At 40.4% G+C, this 22,605-nt stretch overlaps 1 protein-coding gene across 7 annotated transcripts in view; it reads left to right on the top strand.

Moving 5' to 3' along the window:
• DCLK1 (doublecortin like kinase 1) overlaps positions 1-22,605 on the top strand; it is a 338,012-nt gene that overhangs the window by 224,680 nt on the left and 90,727 nt on the right. For all 7 annotated transcript variants that reach the window (XR_004916949.2, XR_004916951.2, XM_036090983.2 and 4 more), the window contains exon 5: positions 21,478-21,594. Coding sequence is in view for 5 of the 7 variants with exons in the window: in XM_036090983.2 (XP_035946876.1) it covers positions 21,478-21,594 (117 nt within the window). In the remaining 2 variants the exon portion in view is untranslated. The remainder of the gene's footprint in view (positions 1-21,477; positions 21,595-22,605) is intronic.

Below are 22,605 nucleotides of genomic sequence, written 5' to 3' on the forward strand. Positions count from 1 at the left end.
AGAGTGCACCAAGTTCAAGTTCTGGCTCAGACGTGTGTGTGGCTGTGTGGCCCCAGGTCCTTTGCCAGGCAAACCCTTAATTTCATCTATATAACCATGTCATACTTAATTCAATGCTACATCATAGTGTCACATGAAATCCTGTATACAAAGGAATTAGCATCGTACCTGGCACATAGGAAGTGCTCAGTGAATGGAAACTATTAATGACTTTGTCAAAGTTGATAATGTATGCTCTCTTCTTTAAGGATAGAGACAGGATTTTATTCTTCTTTGAATATCTACCATGTCTGGCACATAGACGCTGGAGAAATGTTTACCAAGTGGATGAATTAATGAATAAGTTTGGAGTGGTGGTTGTGAATGAACAGCAAGACTATTTCACATCTTTCTGGAAAAGCTGCCTTCCCCCTTCACCTCCCATCCCTTTGTCTGCTGGAGTTTCTGTGGCCCCCTGGTAGTTTGGACCCCTTGAAAGTAACTACCGAGACAGAGTAGATGTCCTTGTTTTGAGTCTCATTTATTCACTGAGTGTTTATTAAACAAATACTATGAGCTTCTCCTTTGTGTACAGGCACAATTTTACATCCGAAAGCAAAGTTTCACTTTTACACTGCTGAAAAGGAATCGATTTGGGCTTGTGTGTTGTTATATACATAGCTGAGCCCATGCACCATCATGTTTCAGCATATTTCAATCATGCCTGTCTCCCTCTGAGATATCAGGGGCTTCCCACTTATCTTTCCAGCCAAGAAAAATTTCCTTGAATCATCCAGGGCTACTTACCTTATGCCTAAATCTCCAAATGAACAGATAAAGATCCTGAGATGTTTAGCAGGAAGGGCTACCAGATAAGGTCCTATGTGTGGAACAGGGAAATGAGAGGTGGTCAAAGCAGAAACTGCCCACGTTAGTGAGATAGTTGACTGACCCTTTATCCTAGGAAACACCTTTACATGGCAAGAGAGCTCTCCATGGACAGTGAACTCCTTGAGGTCACATACTGTATCCTGGACCCTTTGTGGGATCCTCCAGAATACTTGATAAAAATTGTACTGTTGGATCACTTCTATTGGATACTAACTGACATCTGGCTAACATTTTCCGAAGTATAAGGCCTCAAAAATATATTAGTAAATGGGATCAAAAAACTTGACAGTGTTGCCCAATTATGTATATTAAGGATGGATGATTCCACTGAATTAAATTAGTTTTAGAGATTTTTGCTCATCGCTGACTCACTTCAGATTTGTGCAAAGAGAAAAAGGCCGTTTACCTTGATTTTGACTCATACTCTGGGGGTTAATAATATAATGATTAAGGTAAGAGTCATCGAAAGCTGTTGGAAATAATGTAATAATGCCTATAGTTTTATTCTTTGTATTGCATTTTAATGAAAGATCCTAATGAAAAATATATAAAAAGCAAAAAGTCTACCACCGAATAATCAGTGCAGGTATTTAAAGTGCGAGGTGAGATTCTCCAAGAAGTAGTGATTGTGTAACACGTTATGTGACACTCCCTTCAGTAAGAAGAGGGCACATTAGAGCATAAAAGTCCCTTCTGATATGTCCCAGCTGGTACTAGCCAAGATAAGTTTCCTTGAATCCTCCAAGGCTATTTACCTTCTGCTAAAATCTACACTATAGCATGATGTGTAATAGAGCATCTACATTGAGGTAATATGGTATAATCTCAGGAATCAGAAGGAATAACAAAAACATGGAAGAGAAGGTTGGAAAGTCCCCTCCATCTGCCCTGCCCCTTACCCCAATCAAGAGAATCTGAAAAGGGAAACAGGGTAGATGAAAATAGACGAAGAGGGAAGGGAGTCTCCAAAGCCGAGCCCACTGAAAACCTGCTTCCCAATGAGGCTGTTTCATAGTGGATGTGGAAGATGCTATGGTCAATGTGGTGACAAACCCCAGAGGTTTATTTTGCATGCAGCTGTACTCAAAACGCACCACAATTTATTTCTTTATAGTAGCTTTATGGAGCTATGATTCACACACCGTACAACTCACCTACTTAAAGTGTACAATTGACTGATTTTTAGTATATTCATAGCATTGTGCAACCATCACCACAATCAAGTTTAGATTTTCATCACCCCAAAATAAACCCCATACCCATTAGCACTCCCACAGTTCATTTTTATTCAAATGGAAGGAGGAAAATCCTATATTTATAAACCTGGATTTATAACATGGTCCTTTTGTTTAACAAAGTACTATTATAATTGGGGATAAAGCAAGAAATGGTAATTTGAAAATTATGTAGATAATCCAATTTAGTTTTTTTGTAAACATTTTTGTAATTTTTTAAAAAATTTGTAAAATTCAACATTTTATACTGTTTCCTTGAGACAGAACTCTGTAGTCCACCTGAGTCATTATTAGTCATTTCCAGAACCTCTCATGTCATCTAATGAGACTATTCTTTGGAAACACTTTGTGACCTTTTGTTTAAATATTATTATTGAATAAGTTTCTTATGATAATTAATCCCCAGAACCTGTAGAACACAAGTTTGGCCATTCAAAACAATTAATTCTGTATGGCAGGGGCGCCTGGATGGCTTAGTCAGTTGAGCGTCCAACTCTTTGTTTCAGCTCAGGCCATGATCTCAGGGTTGTGGGCTTGAACCCTGTGTGGGCTCCATGCTCAGTGTGGTATCTGCTTGAGATTCTTTACCTCTCCCTTTCCAATCCCCATGGCTTCCCCGTGCCTCTCCCCCACCTTGCGTATTCTCTCTTTCTCGCAAATAAATAAATGAAATTTAAAAAAAAAATTCTCTATGGCAAAACATTATACAAATTTCAAGTTAGGAGACAAAAAATACTGTGTGTAAAACATATGTCTTAGAAAGGACTTCATTTTGTAACACAAAGAGTATGTGCTGATCAATAAAGAAAAGGACAAACAACAGAAAAATGGATGGATATGAAAATTCAGTTAATATGAGAGAAAGCCCAAATGACTAAATATATGGGGGAAAAATTTTCAATTCAAGAAGTAGTAGCAAAATGTAAATTACCACAACAGCGAAATGCCATTTCTACTCAACAGGTAAAGAATGTGTTGTGAAAGCAAGAAGAAATTCATTCTCATACAAAGTTGATGAGAATGTGGATAGTGCCAAACAGCACTAATTTATAAAAATTTTAAAGGCACATCTGTCTTTGATCATTGATCCAGCAACTGTGTCTCTAGAAATTTTGTATACAGAAGTTTATATATAAAGTTTATTGCAGTTTATTTGTAACCACAAAAATCTAGAGAAAAAAGTAAAAGCTATTAACAGAGGTCTGGCTAAATTAATGAAGATATATCCATTTGATGTAATACTACATTGTCACTAATAAAAATTAAGTCAACCTAAATGGGCCACTATGGAAGGTTGCTCAATATATATTGTTAAATGGGAAAAAAAAAAATCAGTATTATATATTATATTCCATTTGAATACAAAGAGCACATATACACATATATGTTCACATGTGCGTCTTTGTGCATGGTTCTATATGCACTGACATTTTATGACAAACTTCCAAGAAATTATCAGTGATTACCTTCTGGGTACTGAACTAAGAGGGGAAGTGGGGGAGAGACGTTTTTACTTAATGCCTTTCTTTACCATTTGATTCATTCTTAGAAATCTAAATTTTGTAAAATTTAAGAGCATTTTTAATTTAAAAATCAATGCTCATATATTACAGAAAATTAAAAATGCAGAAAAATATATTTTTTTAAAATGTAATCTCTTGACCTCAGGGGAAAAACACTGTTAAAATCTGTTCAGAAATATCCTTTTGAAACATTTATTTGCATACATACGCACACTACACTCTTGTTTTATAATCCACTTTTTCACTCAAACATTCTATGTCATGTAATACTATTTGATAGTACATTTTAAATAAATGTGTTCTTATTAATTGTATGGCTGTGATAGCCTGTTTGTGCATTTTCTCTTAATTTCCCTTCATAAATAGAAAGAAAAAGGTTTGAGAGAAGGCAGGAAGAGGTTTGTAAAAATAAAAATGTTACAGGTGAGGATTGAACAATGACTCCGAGAATCAAAAGCCAAATTCCTTCTTTTTTTTTTTTTTTTAAAGATTTTATTTATTTATTTGAGAGAGAAAATGAGAGAGAGAGCACATGAGAGGGGGAGGGTCAGAGGGAGAAGCAGACTCCCCGCCGAGCAGGGAGCCTGATCCTGGACTCCAGGATCATGACCTGAGCCGAAGGCAGTCACTTAACCAACTGAGCCACCCAGGCGCCCAAGCCAAATTCCTTCTTAAAAAATAACATTATCACCAAATCCTTTGGGGGGGGGGGGGGAGAGGGTGGGGGGAGATGAGAAAATGAACCAGAATCACAGGATGCCTTACTATATTCCTAACAAAATTAACAAAAAGTAATTTAAATAATTAAAAGAAAAATGAAAAAAAATCAATAAATCTTCAGCTGTATCCAAACAAAGAAAGAAGAACAAGTCTACTTTAAAAAGTGGTTGCCAAGGAAGGACATGGAAAATTCTAGTGTGGCCCAGCATGACTTAGCTCCTAACTCCTAATTTGAGAAGATTTATTGCTTTCTTTTAACTTTTTTGCAGTTTGGATTTTTACAATGGGTATATATCATCTCTCTAAAAACAATAAATCCATTTAAACCATTTTGATGGATTATTTTCAAAGAACAAGAGGAAAATTATGCATTAACTGTTTATAATTGCCATGTATGAACATGCTTTCCTCCCTGAGTAGGACCCAGTAGACCTCACATAGAATCATGTGGTTGCTAACAGACCATCATGTTTGATATCGTCTCTGTTAGCCTAAAGGATGTTTAGGTCTCTTTAATTTTTATTGGGTACATGATGTGCCAGGAAGGTTGAGGAGAACGAGATGACTTTTCTGTTTTCTAACGAGAACAGGTTTTTAGCAATTACTGAAATACATTTCTGCTAATATTTACAGAAAGGAAAAAAAAATCCTCTCTATGTGAAATTGAACGTCTTTAAATATGGCTTGACACGTTTTCTTTGTTTTGGAAATAAAGGTCCAGATTTACCATAAAATACAAGTTTACCTTAGCTCATCATTTCCATTTATTGGGTAAATATTTGAAGATGATAAGTCTAGCCACAAAAAGAAGTTATCTACTGTAGTCATTCAGTGAATTACTCTACCAGAGATAACTATTGTGGGGATTGCAGTAATGACTCATTTGTTTGATGGCTGAGGGCCAAGTGCAAATAGACTATTATCTGATTTCAGACAGCTTCCCTGCAAGTCAACTATATTATCTCCCTACTAACCAGACCCTTCTCACTGAAAGACCACAATCCCTCCAAAATCCTATATACTGTCATATTAGATGGCTGTCTTCCTATGACTACAATATTTATTAACCTTGAAATACTATAACCCAGGGACTTACATAAGTACTGAACAGGGAATTCATTTCAAGCCACATTTGACCCCTTGTTTTAAAGGTGATCTTCAAATAGGTTTAAGGGAAATAAATCAAATTTTCAACCCATAGTCTGCTTTCTCCTAATAAAAAAGAAAAGAGGCTTTAAATGTTTCTAACCTTTTTCTTCTTTTCTTCACTTTGGAACAGAAGATTAATCACATCTACCCAGAGATTAATTTAATGTCTGTCATTTGGAATAGAAGGGAAAATAGATAAATGGCTCCTGAAGCGAGTACTTTAAAATTAAACTATACAACCAAGGATTTTATTAGGCCGTTGATGGGGAGGATACTTCTTAACTAAAAAGAATGTCAATAACAAGGAAACACGGGAAACAGGATAATAAATATTACACTTTTTGGCAAAAGTGAGGAAAGGAAATTTTAAGTTTTCAGAGTAAGAGATGGAGAATCCGTAAGAATTAACTCACCCTTAAAATGTCCCTCTCACATTGCATGACTGTGAAAGAATCTGGAAAGAAGAAATTGTTTAGAAGTTTGTCTGGTCCAGGAAAACTTTGTCATTCATAACTTTACCTGCCCTATATATGTGTGGGCATGCCTTCCTGCAAAGGTTTCTATTTGTATCTGATATTACTCTGTCCTTAACAAAAACCCTAGCTATAAGACGTAAGTGATTAAATGATGTTAATGAGGTCAGTTCCTAGATAATGATGGTCTTCCTCAGGTTTTCACAGAATAAAAAACTGGGGATTTTGTTTTAAAGATGATATTAATGACCACTCTCCCCAAATTCCCATTTTCTTATTCTTCCCTACACACAGCATCCTTTGTGATCTGTGAGCAGCCCAGATCCTGCAGCCAGAAATCCAGTGATCAGCATAATGGGTCACAAAAATGATGGCAACGATCTTGTCTGCTTGCACACCATTTTAACTGTTCCATCCAACACTCCAAGACCCATCCGAGCTGCTATCAGTGCAGCTCTGGCAATAGCTGGGGTATTCCCCAAGAATGCCCATTTCACATTGGTTTAGCCATTTTCAGGGGTTAGCCTCCCTGCCTTGTCCATTCGAACAGGTCATCTGCAGCCCTTGGATAACCTGTGATTTTCCCCCAAGACTTTTAACATGTCACATCATTAGCTGTGTGTGACAAGTGTGTCACCTAAGAGATTGCCAAGTGTAGACTGTAGAATAGCAGGATTTATCTACCAAGGCATACTCTCACTCTGTCAAAGATAGAAGCAATTCAGAAACATTTCTTCTTTCAGTTGTATTGCAAGGTAATGTCTGGGGAGTCACCATCCAGCTGAAAACACAGTTGCTTTCTCAGCATGGATGGTAGTAGGGCTGAAGGTTGGGCGGTTACCCTGGAGAAGTTTAGAATATATTATTGATCCTAGGTAGCGCAGTTTTTTTACCTCTGACTTATATTAAACCTGCGAAACTTTGTCTCTGGGTTTTCAATTTTTTTTATCCTATTTAATCTTTAAAAGAAATAAACTGACTTGCTGTTTTCCCTGGAGCAGTGGAATAGTCAGGAAACCTAAGACTAGAAAAGTGGTCCTAATGTGGGTGTTGTCTGGTTCATGTACTGAGTTATTTTAAAAAGAAGAGAATTTATTTCATCCCTGTTCCCTGGGTTCTTTCATGCCGCTGTCTTCAAAGAGTATCCTAGAAACGCATAGGCATAACTGATTCACAGAAAACTAATTTCTATGCAGCACTTAATTTAATTTTTCCAGTGGATCTCCCTGGTGGCACTCTTCAGAGACTTTTAGAAAAGCAGTATCGCTTGTGTGGCACCAATGGGGGACTCTTACTAAGACCTTTTTTTCTTTAGATAGGTACTTCCGTAATACACCAGGAAGTCACTAATTCTAAAGCCTTCTCATAGTTAGAACAATAGTTAAACCGTTGCAGAAAAACATAACTGGCTGCCATACTTTTATGTATTTCCTTGGAAGGAAATGAAAGCTTTCTTAAGAACCTATTCAACCATTAGATAATATGTCTAGGGAACTTTTTTTAAAGATTTTTTTATTTATTTGAGAGGAGAGAGAGAGCACACAAGCAGGGGGGAGGGGCAGAGGGAGAAGCAGTCAGCAGGGAGCCCAATATGGGGCTCGATCCCAGGACCCTGAGATCATGACCTGAGCCAAAGGCAGAACTTAACCAACTGAGCTATCCAGGCGCCCCTCTCTAGGGAACTTCTGCTACTATTTTAATTCCCTCTTTTAGGTGGTATATTATTTTAGGTACAGAACATCTTTATGCTATCTCCATAATAATTGTTTATGATGGAAGAACAATCACAAAATGTTTGCAAAGTTGTATTTCTTCGGATACAGAATCATTACTTTATCATTACTTTTGCATTCTAAGGTTCTGATTATTTTAGTTTTGATTATGGGCTCACAAATCAGTAGCAGAATTATATATATATATATATATATATATTTTTTTTTTTTTTTTAAGATTTTATTTATTTGAGAGAGAGAGAATGAGAGACAGAGAGCACGAGAGGGAAGAGGATCAGAGGGAGAAGCAGGTCCCCCGCTGAGCAGGGAGCCCAATGTGGGACTCGATCCCGGGACTCCAGGATCATGACCTGAGCTGAAGGCAGTCGCTTAACCGACTGAGCCACCCAGGCGCCCCAGAATTATATATTAAAAAATGAATTCGAAGGGTTTATGTAGGGTATGACTAATTCAATTCCTGATTTTTTGTGCTCTAACAAATGTACACACTTGTGTTACCTGTTTCTTCCCTGAAGTAGCTGAGTTTTTGTTTTTTGTTTGTTTGTTTGTTTCTTCCCTGAAGTAGCTGAGTTTTATCAACCCCTGTGATTGTCCTTATTCCTTGAAGGCAAAACCTCTAAATTAAATTCTATCCCAATGAGACTTTGCTCAGAAGTAGATTTGCATCACTATTCTTGAGTACCAGAATAGTTTTTTCGAACCCTTTTATAACCATGTAAGTTCAGCTTGTCATTTGTCATGACAGTTTGATTATTTTCTTCTACACCAGGGTTGGAATGTTTATTCCTGGTCCTACAGTTAGGGGTTTTTCTCCCCCTCGGTTTCCCTATTGAATTTTTATTTTTTCCTCCTTGAGATGACAGTGCAGGCTCAAAGATGATTTTGGTTGGAGAATTATCTTCTCAAGTCTTGTCTTTACCTCCAGACACAAAAGCAATGACTCCCAAATCTCATTTACTCAATGTGGAATCAGGTTTGGATGTCCTTTCTCAGGATGAGGCTCCGATGATTTCTCTTCAAATGCAGGTACCCCTTCCTGGTGGACAATCTCTATTCCCAATCAGACTTGATGTCCACTTCACAGAACATCTAGATGAGGGTAGGTGAATTTCCGGAAACTTCCTTTGTATGTAAGCCCCTCCCCCCACCAAGAACGTGGTCCTTCTGCTTTAACTGACCAGGTGATAAGCTGGATAGCGCAGGCCCACCTTGCACAGTGCCCTTCTTAACTGTACCAATGATACTTTTCTTGAGCTGTGTGCCTTCCAGTAAAGAAGTTCTAAACCTCTCTAGTTATAAAAAAAACAGGGTACCTATTAAAAATATAAATTTCCAGACCCATTGCATCAAAACATCTGGGAAAGGGATTTGGGAAGTTGAATGTTTACTAATAACCCTCAAGTGATTCTTATCATTAGGGAAGTCAAGAAACACTACCATTAAATATTACTCTCTCAATAAGGTATAGGGCTATGTCTGTTATTTAATCCTTTCTAGAGCTACTAACTCCTATTTATTACCATCTATGGCCCTGTTTCTTAAATTATTTCTTGAGTGTTAGAATCATAGTCAGCTAAGGTGCTTGCTCATGATCTAGATGCCTGGCCTATGGGATTGGAATCTCTGGAGACTTGGGCCCAGGAACCTGTTGTTTTTTTTCACATGCTCCCTTAGATCAGAATTACTGATTCAAGGGTGCCCCTCCATAGTTTTAGCTTTATTGTGAATACAAATCACCAGGAACATTGGTAAAATGCATATTCTGATTCAGTAGGTCTGGGGTGGAGCTTAAGATTCTACAAGCTCCCAGGTGATGTTAAGGCCGCTGGTCCATGAACTACATCAGCACAAGGTACGAGAGAACTTTCCTAAACAAAATGGCCCAAACTATTGGACAGCACAGAGCCTATGACTTTGTTTTTAATGGGAAAGAATAGACCCTATTGTTATCCAAACTGTACTAGTCCTAATCTCATTCAGGGGGCATAAGACAATTCAGAATAAAACCTTATCCTTTGTGAATGACACACCTGGCTTTCTCAACTGTCATTACTTTATGTTGCCCACCAGCTCCACACCTTCATGTTTCCCAGTGAGCCCCCTTCCAGACCTCCTGACCATGAACCACTCAGACCAGTGCTAGGCCACTGGACCAAAGATGTACATTTATCCTTGTTTCTGCATGGCTAAGATAAAGTTGGTCATAAAGGAGCCTTACCCAAGGAGAGAGCTATCAAATTTAATTTCAGTTGATACTTCTATGGTATTTTTTTTTTTTTTTTGGCTTCCTTTATTTCCTTTTTTCTAGGAGGAGTTCATACTCACTTTCTAGCTTTCAGTTCTTGAGTAATTTATCTGTTTCTTATTTCTTATCTATCTTTCAGATCCTTTCTATTTTGTAGCTAATGAAAACCAGGTGGTCATGAGTTGCTCATAAATGTGAACTCTTATTCTTCTTCCAAAGTCTGCTTTCAGCTAGGTCTCTGGACGATAGTTTATTGTTTTTGAACATTTGAGTTGGGACCAAATCTAAAATGGGACAGATATTTGTTGCTTTTTCAAGACTGATTTGTCTTGCTAATTCATCTCATTCTGTTAGTTTAATCCTTCTTTCCAAATGCCACATTGCACAATTACTTCAAACTCTGAGCCTCTGGATTTTCTTCAGTAATTTTCTTATCTGTATACCAGAGAATGGCAAAAGGTTTCTGGTCTATGGACCCACACCATCATGATCACCAGGGGAGATTTTTTTAATGCCCTGGGTCTCACTTCCAGTGACTCCAATTGAGTAGGTCAAGGGAAGGACAAGGATTTGTAAAGAGCTAGAAAATCTGTCCTTTATCCTGCAGGAAGACCATAGGCCTTGGTAAGCTCTCGGCTCTCTCCTGCCCTTTGGCACATGAGGACACTGCATGTGCAGACCCCTCAGGAGGACTCAGCAGTACACCCACCAAAGATCGTGTAGGCTGAGATTTTCCTGTCCACCCACACCCCATCTGGTCCATCCTTGAGCTTCATGGACTCGATCTTCACATCATACCCCAGGTTTTTCTCTTCTGTCCATTTCCATTACCTCTACCATGGTCCAGGCCACCATCCTTTCTCACTTAGATTAGCTCCTCTGAAACCCTTCCTCTACACAGCAGCAAGGGCGACCTTTTAGACTCACAAATTAAATGCCTTAGCCTAAAACCCTTCTATAACTTCCTGTCATGCATAATGTACAATCCAAACCTCTCCCTTGGTCTTCCCAATCCTGACTTGATCTGTCCTCTGCCTCCATTTCTTTCCTCTAATCTACACATGGCTGGCTCTGTCTTGTGTTTAGAGCTCACCTTCAATGTCCTCTACTCCCAGACACCTTCTCTGACCACCAGTAGAGAGAAACCAGTCACTCAGTCACTCACTGTCACATCATCCTTTCAATTCTTGGCAAAGTGCTTATAAAACCAGCGCTTCTCCTTGTTTTTGTTTTTTAAGGCCCATTTCCTCTACTAGAGGATAAATTCTATGAGGGTGGTTACTCCTTCTCCCAACTGACCACTGTATCCTGGCTCCTAAACAGCAGGGACTTGGCGAATATTTTCACAATAAATGAATTTAAACTGAGCAGGAAGTATGAGCTGCGGTAGCCAGGTGAGGTGGTAGGAGGGCCAACTTGATTCTTGTGCATGGATATTAAAGTTCTAATGCTCAAAGGGAGGAGGATATTTAGGGCATGTAACAAACTGAAATAATGTGTCCAAGGCAAAGAAGAGACAGAGGCTGAGGTAGACAGGAGTCTTACAGAATATGCTAAGGATGTTCTCAAAAAGCAGCAAGGAGTCATGGAAAGGTTTTTGGCAGGGGAATAACCACAGATTTCCTGACAAAACTTCTCAAGAAAGGCTTGTCCTTAAGTTGTGTCACACGTGATGTTGTAGATTGAATAATCTGGCCACCCAAAGATATCAGCTCGGAAATGTTACCTTATTTGGAAAAAGCATCTCTGCAGATATAATTAGGTTAAGGATCTGGAGATGAGGAGATTACCTTGGATTGTCCAGGTGGGCCCAAAAACAAATGTCCTCATATGAGCCAGGCAAAAGGGGATAAAACAGGCACACAGAGCAGATGTTCATGTGAAGATGGAAGCAGAGATGTCAGTGATGTGGCATGAGTCAAGGAATGCCTGGAGCCACCAGAAACTGGAGGAGGCAAGAAATGGATTCTTACCTGGAGCCTTCGGAGGGACTGCGGCCCTGCAACACCTTGCTTTTGGTCTTCTGGTCTCTAACACCAGGGGTGGATAAATTTTGGTCACTTTAAGCCACCACGTTTGGGGTAATTTGTTACAGCAGCCTTTGGAAATTAACACATGCACTTTGCAAAAAAGAGAAATAGAAATAGAAATTCAGATGATGTGCACTGTCATGCATGGGAACCCACCCCAACAGTGTGGGCCCAGAGTGTGAGACTGGAGATGCTCGTTCATCTGCTGTTTCTTCAGTCAGCCTTTTTCCCTTGTGGATGTTCTCATGACTCTAATGGATGAAGGTGAGCCTGTTTCATACAACATGATGCTTGACTCAAGCCAGCTACTTCCTTTTGTGCTAGGAGGGAATGCTGTGTGTGTTGTAGAAACAAAGACCAACCAAACAAGATCATGCTAAGGCTATTTATCGTGAGTTTGCTAGAGCAAAGGAGTCAGCCGCCATCATTTGCATTTTGGCAGAGACTTAAAGCAGGCAGAGGAGTGGGAAAGCTTTATAAACGGCGAAAAGGGAAGGCTTCAGGTGTGGGCTGATTGTTGGTGTGGGGAAGCTGTGGGTGGGCTAGCTATGTGATTGGCTGGGGTGCATATTAGCTTTCTCAGTTCTAAGTTGGAAACAGAGACAAAAATTAGGGGAAGCTGTCAGTTAGTAATCAAGTCTTGGCCATTTGGGGCCGATTGTTACGGGAGTTACTGGTTAGCTTCCTGGGTCTTTACTAGGGAACGCAACCTGGCTTGTGGCTAGTCTGACTTACAGCAGGCTGGCTTCCTGGCTGGTTACCATAGTTAAAGCTTTGGCTTCCTGGGCAGCTTGCTGCAAGTAGTGGGTCAGAGTGCTATTGTACTGTGGTCCAGCCATTGTCCATTTGTAAACTCAGTCACTCAGTGTTGTCAGACTTCAGCGAAGACCAAGAAGGCATCCCTCTTGAGCTGGATGATGTGCATGCATCTATCAACGGGAACACGTTGGCCAAAAGGCCCTCAGCATCTGTGATTTGTTCAAACCTCCCACCAAAGGCACATGGGTTTCTGATGAGAACCTCCGAGCCAGCCAAGGGGCGCTTCTCAATTTTAGTAACTGCTTTACTTTAAAAAAGATGAAGATTGTTGGTAAGGTTGCATGGGCTAATGAAGAGTCAGCAGATCTTGGGCAAACAGCTGAGGACTGTCATAGAAAAAAAAAAAAAAAGGCTGCCCTCAGGGACAAGTTTTCATGCTGATGAAGTTGGGCTTTTATGGGGAAAAGAAGCTTACCAACTCCACTTATATTTTAGACCTCCAGAAAGACAAGATCCTGACTTCCTATCAGAGAAAGGGTATATGATTGTGTCGTTTTGAGGCAATTCTGCCTGGCTTAGTGAATAGAGTTGCATATTCCCAGTCTCAATAGGTAACAACAGATATCTGTTGCACTCAACTAAATAGTGCTCGGGTAGCACTATTTGGGGATGGGTTCCAAAAGTTTCATTGCAAGGTCAAATGGTCCCTGGAAGGGAAATGATGACTTGGAGAGCAGCTGAGTATGGGCAATGCTCCAGGCCCTTTTCCAACACTGAGATTTGTACAACACAGAGTGGAAGGCTTCTTTCTCAACACTGTGCTCCATGACCTTCTCCATTCTCCAGACTCTCAAGTGAGAAACCCCCAGTGTTTCAAGACCCCATGTCTCCATGTTCTCAGAGATAGGTAAAGCAATGGATGCTGATCCAATTTTAGCAGACAACTGGAAGACCTTCAGTGTTGCCAGTTACATCATCTACACAGTAGTGGATTCATATAAGCCTGAACTATCAATTTGTGTTGGCCAGAGCTATAGAAAGAATGTACAATATGCATTGTTTCAGGGACCCAGGCAGGTGGTTAGTGACGGCTTCATTAACACCCTCAAGGAAGAATTTAAGAATTGATTGAAGACCACGGGAAACATGGCCTAGTAAAAAGACCCAGCAATGGTTCTCAACCAGGCGCAATATGACCCCAGGGGACACTTGGCAATGTGTGGAGACATCTTCAGTCATCACAACTAAAGAGGTGCTACTGGCATCTAGTATGTAGAGACCAGGGGGTACTAAGCAGTACAGTTGGCACCAAGGACAAAGGAAAGAACAAAATCAGTTTCGGGAAATGAAGACTTGGTGGAACAAGGCACAGAGCAGCTTTTCTTGCCTAGCATCTGGAGGTCTCCCTCTTTTTCTCCCTTTCCCCCAGGGCTGAAACTCAGAGACTGCATGACAAGCTGGCTGGGACCTTGTGGACGAGAACACTCGTGGGTGACAGAAACAAGATAGCAAGAACCTGGGTAACCAGGCGAATCTCCTAGAGCAAAACTGTCCCCCGTCCCTGACCTCCCTACAACTCTCAGCTGTTATGTAGGAAAAATTAATTCTTATTTGACTATTAGGAAAAAGGAAAGTATTTGGAGAAGAGAATCATTCTGAGTGGTGACTCTTGTGATGTTAGTGCAGAAAATCCCAGCGCCATTAAGCCTTCTGCAGAGGTTACATAAAGGAGTCTCAGCCGGCGAGTGCTTCCAGAGCTGGTTCGTGTTAGTTTCACAGCGAGCAGCCCCGGCTGTGGGAACACGTGTGCGCCATCTGGAGTGCTTAGCTGGGTGTTCTGAAAAGTGGTGGTGGGCCAGTCTAGGTGCTGGTTTAGACACGCGTAGCTGTATTTTTAGAAGGTACTTAAAAAATCTCAATTTCTGGGACTTTACTCTCCAGCTAAGCGACTCCAACCAATGCCTTCACTTTCAGCTCAGTCTGCTACATACTTTGTTTTTTAAAAACTATGTTTTAGAGTGTTTCAGTCTTGACTGCTTTTATTCCAGACATGCTGCCTGTGGAGCTGAGGGAAGTTACACTGGTTCCAAACCCCACAGCCAGTAGGGATGGGAATTCCACTGTAGTGTCAGGACTGACTCAGAATCCAGGTGGCACAGAATCGGGAGAACAGGCTTCAGTCCTTGCTGGGGAGACGCAGACTGACCCTTCCTGTAAGGAGCCTACATTTGGATATCCTATAATGCTGCAGTGAAGTGTGAAAATCATGTTTCTACAGAAGTAAACCTTGGTTGTCGGACATACCCAAGAATGTGCTGTTCAGTTCACCCATGGATGAACTGGACAAGCAGGATGGTGAAGGCTTCAAAACCATGAGACAGACATGGTGAATCCCCCAGGCCCCAAAGGTGCTCCAGAGAGAGCTGGACAACCACTTCTAGAGATAGGAGAGAATATTCATGAATCGAGAAGAGAGTTGATTTGGTAACCACTGATGACCTTGAAGGATTCTCAGAGGGCTCCTTCCAGCTCAGAGCAGACGAACATGTAAGAGCAACTTGGAGAGTTACAGACAGAATCCCAAGTTCTCTCTCGGTCATTGAGCTTGTGCCATTTTTATAAAAAGTCTCTAGAACCGAATGTGCTTCCTGACTCTCTTTTGCATATAACCAAAGAGAGGAATGTTATTCCATTTGGAGGCTTTGTGCCTTTGCCAAGTTGAGAGGAAGCTTGTCTTTGTAATCAGGATGGGGAGGAGAGCACAAAGCGTCTACTGCTCATGATGGATTCTTCCAGATGAACTTGCCCATCTCCTTAACGGTTCTGAACAACTGAGTTTAGAGCAGATACCAGTTGAGAGGCTCCTGCCTGTATTCTGGCTGGTTTTGAAAAGAGAGTAAAAGAGTAATAAGATAGCTTGTTTAAAGAATATTCCCTAGCTGGCATGCAGCCTGTCACTAAGGCTGTCTGGACACTTGGGAGCTTCCCCTTTGCTCTTCAAGAGTCTCCAAAAGGCACAGGTGGGCCCCCTTGAATGCCGTGTGAGCTCAGGTGAGCTGGGGGTGCCTGGGGCGGCATTCTGTCACCATTTCTCTTCCTTAGCACTTTCCACAACACTACAGCCTACCTACCAACTGTTTCCGAGTGGGGGGAGAATCTGCATAAGTGGAGGTTCTCATGCCACTGGGAACATGGCCAAAGAATTTATTCCTTTTCGAGTCTCTTCCCTATACATCTGCATCTGGGTTGTCTTCTAAATCTGTCCATTTCAGGAGGCTCATTTCTTAAATTGGGGTCCAGGGTGAAGGTGGGAAATGTTTTAACTTCTATCTTACCGAATCTTGAGGACATCTGTAAGGCAAACCTTAGTATAGACCATATGGTGAATGATACTTTCCCCTCTCACAGAACTGTGAATATAGGGACTTTCTAAAGCAGGGATTTAACTAAATCAGGTTCAGTCGCCAGAGACCCATTTAATGTGTTTGATCTGATTTTCTATACTTTGGGTAGGCTTCAACCTTTAATAGCAAGAGAAATTCCTATCCCAAAGTTTCCTTCAAGTAGCTTACCTACAGTCCTTCAATATCGTCTTTCTTCCTTCCTTCCTTCCTTCCTTCCTTCCTTCCTTCCTTCCTTCCTTTCTTTCTTTCTTTCTTTCTTTCTTTCTTTCTTTCTTTCTTTCTTTCTTTCTTTCTTTTCTTCTCTCTCTCTCTCCTCTCTTCCTTCCTTCCTTCCTTTCTTTTTAAGATTTATTTATTTATTTTAGAGAGAGAGGACAAGCGAGCATGAGGGGCAGAGGCAGAGGGAGAGAGAATCTCAAGCAGACTCCTTGCTGAGTAAGGAGCCGGATGCGGGGCTGGATCTCATGACCCTGAGATCACGACCTGAGCTGAAACCAAGAGTCTGACGCTTAACCGACTGTGCCACCCAGGCGTCCCCAGTATGATCTTTCTTAAGGAGTGTCTGTGCTGCCCATTATCTCCATTGCCAAAGGAAATGCATCCCTCATAATACAAGGGTGCTCAAAATATCAGAATGAAGTGATACCTCCCCAAAACAAATGACCCCACAAGAGAGGGAGAATGGAGGGTGCTGTTTTCTTCCTTGCCAGAGGCTATGAAAATGTCTTTTGTGAGAACAAATAAGGGTTTCTGTTTTACTGGCCATTTAGATGTGGTTTTAAGCTGACAAAGATTTTGGCATTCTCTCTAAAGTGATGAAGCATTTGTCCTTCACTGCAGTTTTCTCCATTATAAAATACCATTCCCGTTTAAACTAATTAAAATACTTAAAATCTAAACTTTAATGGGAAAGATGGTTGGAATCTTTTGTATTTTTTTTTTTTTAATTTATGGCTTGGAGCTGCAATTTTCTTCTTTTTTTATTTTGACCTTAGGAAAAAAGCAGTTGCTGTCATTGTTTTGTTTCTGTTTTCTGTTATATTCAACCCTAGCCTTTCAGAATTATTCTAATTCCTTATATGAGTCATGAAGCTTCACTCTTATTCTGAAGGCAAGAGGTACAAGATTTAAAATATTTATAATTATCTTTCAGACTCCATGACCCCCCCCCCCAACCTACTACTTCACTATAACTCCACTTCTGAAAGAGAGTTCATTGTTTTGTTTTGTTTTCTGATGCAATAGGCATCTTGATAGAGTTGTAGCTTTAATATCTTCAATTTTTAATTGAAATGGGAACTGGTTGTTTGCCAAGCTTCCCACTACCCACCATCACTCACTTGTTTGTCTGTCCCAACCATGGGCACTGATAGAAAATTTTCAGCTTTTATTCACAGTGGGACAGCTTGGTTAAGCGACAACGTCAGATCCTGGGGTCATGAGGAAGCCCCCAGTCCAAGACTAGGGTTCGGAAACAAGCTGGTTAGCCTCTCTGAGACCCAGCTTCCTTCTCTGTAAAATGAGAAGTTGGATGAGGTCAGTGAATAGTAAGAGTTCACACAAGTGGTAACAGGATCAGTAGCAATTTGGGCCAATATTTATGGAGGAACTTTACATGCTTTTTCGGATGCCAGGACTAGTTAGTACCAAATGGAATAGGAGGTGGGGGGGGCAGACTAATAAATGACTACTTTTGATAGATTAATAATATGGTGAGAACCAAGTTCAAGAGAAGCTCTAGAAGCATGGTGGGAGCCCACGAGTTCTTTTCAATGCAAACAAAACGCCTACATTGGCTCTGATAAGGCTGAGCTGCCTAACTGAAATGCCTAGTTTCTTTGTGGTAGCTGGAAAATGTCAACTGAGTGTGGTAAGATTGGTTCCATTATGCCGATCCCGAGCCCTGGTTGGTAGTTGTAGCCATAACCAGCAATTCTGGCACCTGTGGCAAACAGCGTGCGACAAACCCTAAAATCAACTTTTTAATTCATGTTGCGGCTCACAGATGGGTGTTATTACCAATGTGCACCATCTGGTAGCTTTCTATTTTAACTTTTCATTCTTGCTCACTAGATACAGAGCTTTTTGAGTTATTATTTTAAATGTAGTGACCTCCAAACATTCATGACCTGGGACAGAAAGTCCTGGTCATCCTGCCCTCATTATGGTCCTGATTTTGTGTTCAAATGAGCAATGTATTATTACTTAAAACAGTTGGTTTCCTAAACCAGTGTTTTTCAAGCATGAGTTCCATGAAATAAAAATTAGCAAAAGAGAACCCTCAGTTTCAAAAATGATTTTGTTAAAAATGACTGCTGGCTAAAAGACTCCATACTGCACTACCAGGTGGCAAGTATTTCGAGTCCCAAAACTTTGTGTGTTCTTCATAATGCCTGCCGTGTTCAGCACTTGGCCCAAAGTGGACACCTGAAGCATGCCAATGGACCAGCAAGATCACAGCCATCTAATTTGGTTGCTAATATATTTCCAAAAGGCCAGGCTGGTATCCAAGACTAGGACAAACTCTAGGATTCATTGTCAGTTTTGTGGACGGAGCCTTGAGCTGAGTGGATGTCCTCTTTGCGTGTTCCAAAGATCTGTTTTGTGAATTAAAACCTCCGTAGACACACCTGTGGACACTGTCACCCCATGAGAACACTTTTTGTGGCTCTGGTCATATCTTCGATGTTATTCTGTTATATGTCTTGCTTACTTCTGTCTTTTAATTTTTGCTTTAAATTTTGCTTCTGTCTTTTAATTTATGTCCAGATGGATAGATTTCTTTCTCTCCCTCTCTCTCTTTCTTTTTAAGAAATAGAATATTTCAGGACCATCTGGCCAGGCTAAAGCAGCCAACAGTGGCCCAAGTAACCATCAGGGAAGCCTGGGCACACTCAGTAATGCCCTGAATCATTTTGTCTCTGCTTTTGACTATGAGGCCACAACTACTAATACCTCAAGATGGAATTTCTTTCCTTTTCTTTTTCCATCTGAAATCCTTCCTCTTCTTTTTGCACGCCCACCCCCACAGTTCAATGCATAAGGCTCTCCAGGAGACTTTCTCCATTATCTATTTGCAGGCTTGCAACATTTATATTTTATATACACTTACATTCCTTCTTTACTAAACAATGTGAACTACTTTGTTGGTTTGGGAAAAAGAGGAAAAGATGTTTATATAAAGCCATTCAGAAGGTATAAAGGAAAAAAAAAAACCATGTTTTGAGCTTAGAAAATTAGAAATTGCATGAGTAGGGAAGAAAATTTCAAAGTCAAGCATCAGAATTAGATCTGGAATTATTATGATTTCTTTGTTATTGAAATATAAAATGGTAAAAAATGCATAAGGGTTGGGGGCGCCTGAGTGGCTCAGTCGTTAAGCGTCTGCCTTCAGCTCAGGTCATGATCCCCGGGTCCTGGGATCGAGCCCCGCATCGGGCTCCCTGCTCCGCGGGAAGCCTGCTTCTCCCTCTCCCACTCCCCCTGCTTGTGTTCCCTCTTTTGCTGTGTCTGTCTGTCAAATAAATAAATAAAATCTTTAAAAAAAATGCATAAGGGGAAAGCTGATAATCAATTAGAATTCAATTTTAAACTACTATACTTAAAAAGAATACCACATTTAAAGCTAACGTATTTCAACAACTACTTACACAATTAAATGTTTATAAAATGGTAGACAAAGGGAAAGAACTTTAATACAGAGTGCATTCTTACAAACCAATAAGAAAAAGAACATCCCAATTGCAAATGGCCAAAAAACATGAGCAAATAATAGCAAAAGAATACAAATGCCTAACAAGCATATGGGGAAAAATATATAACTTTATTGGTAATCAAACCAATTCAGATTTAAGGCAACAAAGTCTGATATTTGTGTAGAAATTAAAATTTTTTGAGAAGATAGAACATAACCTCAGTGAGGGGTTAAGCTAATGACTACTCTCATACTCTGATGAAAGTACAGTTTGAGTCAGCTTGTCTGGAGGGCAGTTGGTCAAAACCTTTTCAAAAGTGCTTCTCTTTAGACTCACAATCCCACTTCCTTCAGCAGAATTTGTTAGGCATCTAAAATATACCCCTGGTTTCCAGTAACTAGAAACTAAATTTCAAGGGCCAGGGGCTAAATCTATCCTAAAGAAATAATCAAATAACTGCACGCTCGTTGAGAATGGTGTTTTGTGTGTAGTTATTTATGATAGTGAAATATTGAACCCAAGTTAAATATCCAACAGTAGGAATTGGGCTAAGCAAATTATGGTACATCCATGTAGTAAAATGTTCCATTAAAGACAGGGTGAAAATGCTCACAATATATCATGGTGTAAAAAGGCCTGGTAGCAGATCGACATATACAGACTAATCCCAAAGTTGTTTAAATAGAAAATGAGTAGAAAAAAATTCTAGAAAATTCTAGTTTGTATACCACCCTCCAAAAAAAAAAAAAAAGTATCACTTGATAGAATTTTTTTTTTATATTCTCTGTACTTTTCTACTCACGGTGAACATTGATTATCATTACAAGCATAAACATATTTTTTAATTATCCAGAGTGGTTTCTTCAGAACAAGATGGGTAGATTTACACAACATCATAATTGGTCAATGCAGCTCACTTAGAAGGAAATAAAAAAACCTCTTTGCTATTTGAGATGTTTAGTGTTAAATTTCATGAACACAAACACCAAGGATTTAAGTCTAATAAAAGCAAAGTTGTTTTACATCCTTGGGCCAAGAACCATCCTATAAACACGGTTGTGTGATGGCGCACACTCACCCGGTGTCCTTGTAGCAGGGTGAAGTCATCTCTTCGCCGAGTTTCCTTCTTTTGAGCGAACGCTGTCATTTCTCACATATGGTAAAAAACCATCACTACCATTGCAAGGATCCCAAGAGCGGTAAATTGGGACCTGATGGGTGGAATCCTCCATCGCTGCATATCTTGGTTTATGAGATTGACCTTTTGTCTAACAGTTTTCTTGGAAGAAAGAACAATCTTTCCTGAAAGAAACACATATACACAAATAACACAAGAGGTGGGTGGAGAGAAACCAACAAAAGCACCCTTTTACCAAGCTATTATCCCCAGTCTCTCCAAAATATTATTGTAAACAAGGTAAACTAGAAGGCTTAGAGTATTATTTACTTCCATGTCTAAGACGCCCACTCTGCCCTTTTCTCATTGTTTTCTTGGTTCTTTTGTTCTAGATAAGCACAGGGCTGGCAGGAAGTGGATGTGACTGAGGGGGGCCATATATGTCGTCTCCGGGTTTACTGTGCATTTTGAATGGTTTATGCCATGATCCTATAATGACGTGTGGTTGTTGTTCTTTCCCCCAGAATGTCGAGTGGTGAAGTCCACTTCTTACACCAAAATAGCTTCATCATCCCGCAGGAGCACCACCAAGAGCCCAGGACCTTCCAGGCGCAGCAAATCCCCTGCCTCAACCAGCTCAGGTAAAGCATCAACGGAGATGAAGAAACTGTCTTTTTTCTGACGCATGATGAGCAGAGGGTGTGTGAAGCCCAGAGCGTGAGGTTTTTAAGATAGATTCCGGTTTACAATTTTAGAACAAGTTGGAGTGGTGGAACAGATTTGCCAGAGTCTAGCAGGTTAGCTTTAAGGAAAAGCACCAAGCTTGGGAAAACTTACTTAGCAAAGACTCAGGAAACCCAGATTTGCCCACAAATAGAAATATACCCCTGACTTGCTTCATTTCTACTACAAAAATCAGTTTTTCAGGCTAAGAGCCCCCAGCCCCAGAAGTCTCTGTTGAAGCGTTTATTCTACTTGGGACTGGCTTACGAGGAGTTTCCAATTTGTCTTTGCTAACTTCCGTATAACATCCATTTTACTTTGGACCCCGGCGTGGCTCTGGAGCTCAAAGCAGGGAGAATGAGAGCCTGGGGCAGGGAAGCTGTGGGGACTCTGGGTCTGTGTCCTATCTCTCAGGGCCTCTAGCGCTGGTGCTAGAACAGGAGGTGTACTCACAAAGTGACCATCTCAGCCCTGCGTCTTCCTTCTTCGGTCTTAAAAATGACATGCACCAGTTAGAAGGTGTGTGTTTGGTTTGGTTTGTTTGTTTGCTTGTTTTTCTCTTTGGTTTCAGGCAGAAGGTCTATTTCACTATTGAACAGAATTATTTATTAAATAATATAAACTGTTAAGTGGGAATTTATTAAATGATACATCAAGGTGATTGTCTCTAATTTCATGAAGACGGAGAAGCTTTTATAAATAGAGGCAGAGACCTTTGGGGCCTACACGGAGGCCTTCTTGCACTCGCCAGCGTGGGCCCAGAGGCATGTGCAAAAATCTCTAAGCTGGGCCTCCAAGGCCTGCCTCTGGCATCCCTCACCAGCTGTTAAACTACAGTGTAAGTTATAACCTCCATATTTAAAAATAGAGGTGCTATGATCTGTTTTTCCTAATAAAAAATAAAACCATAACCTCCAAAGTGAGTCTTG

This window comes from Halichoerus grypus, chromosome 4 (assembly GCF_964656455.1).
Source record: "Halichoerus grypus chromosome 4, mHalGry1.hap1.1, whole genome shotgun sequence".
NCBI lineage: Eukaryota > Metazoa > Chordata > Mammalia > Carnivora > Phocidae > Halichoerus > Halichoerus grypus.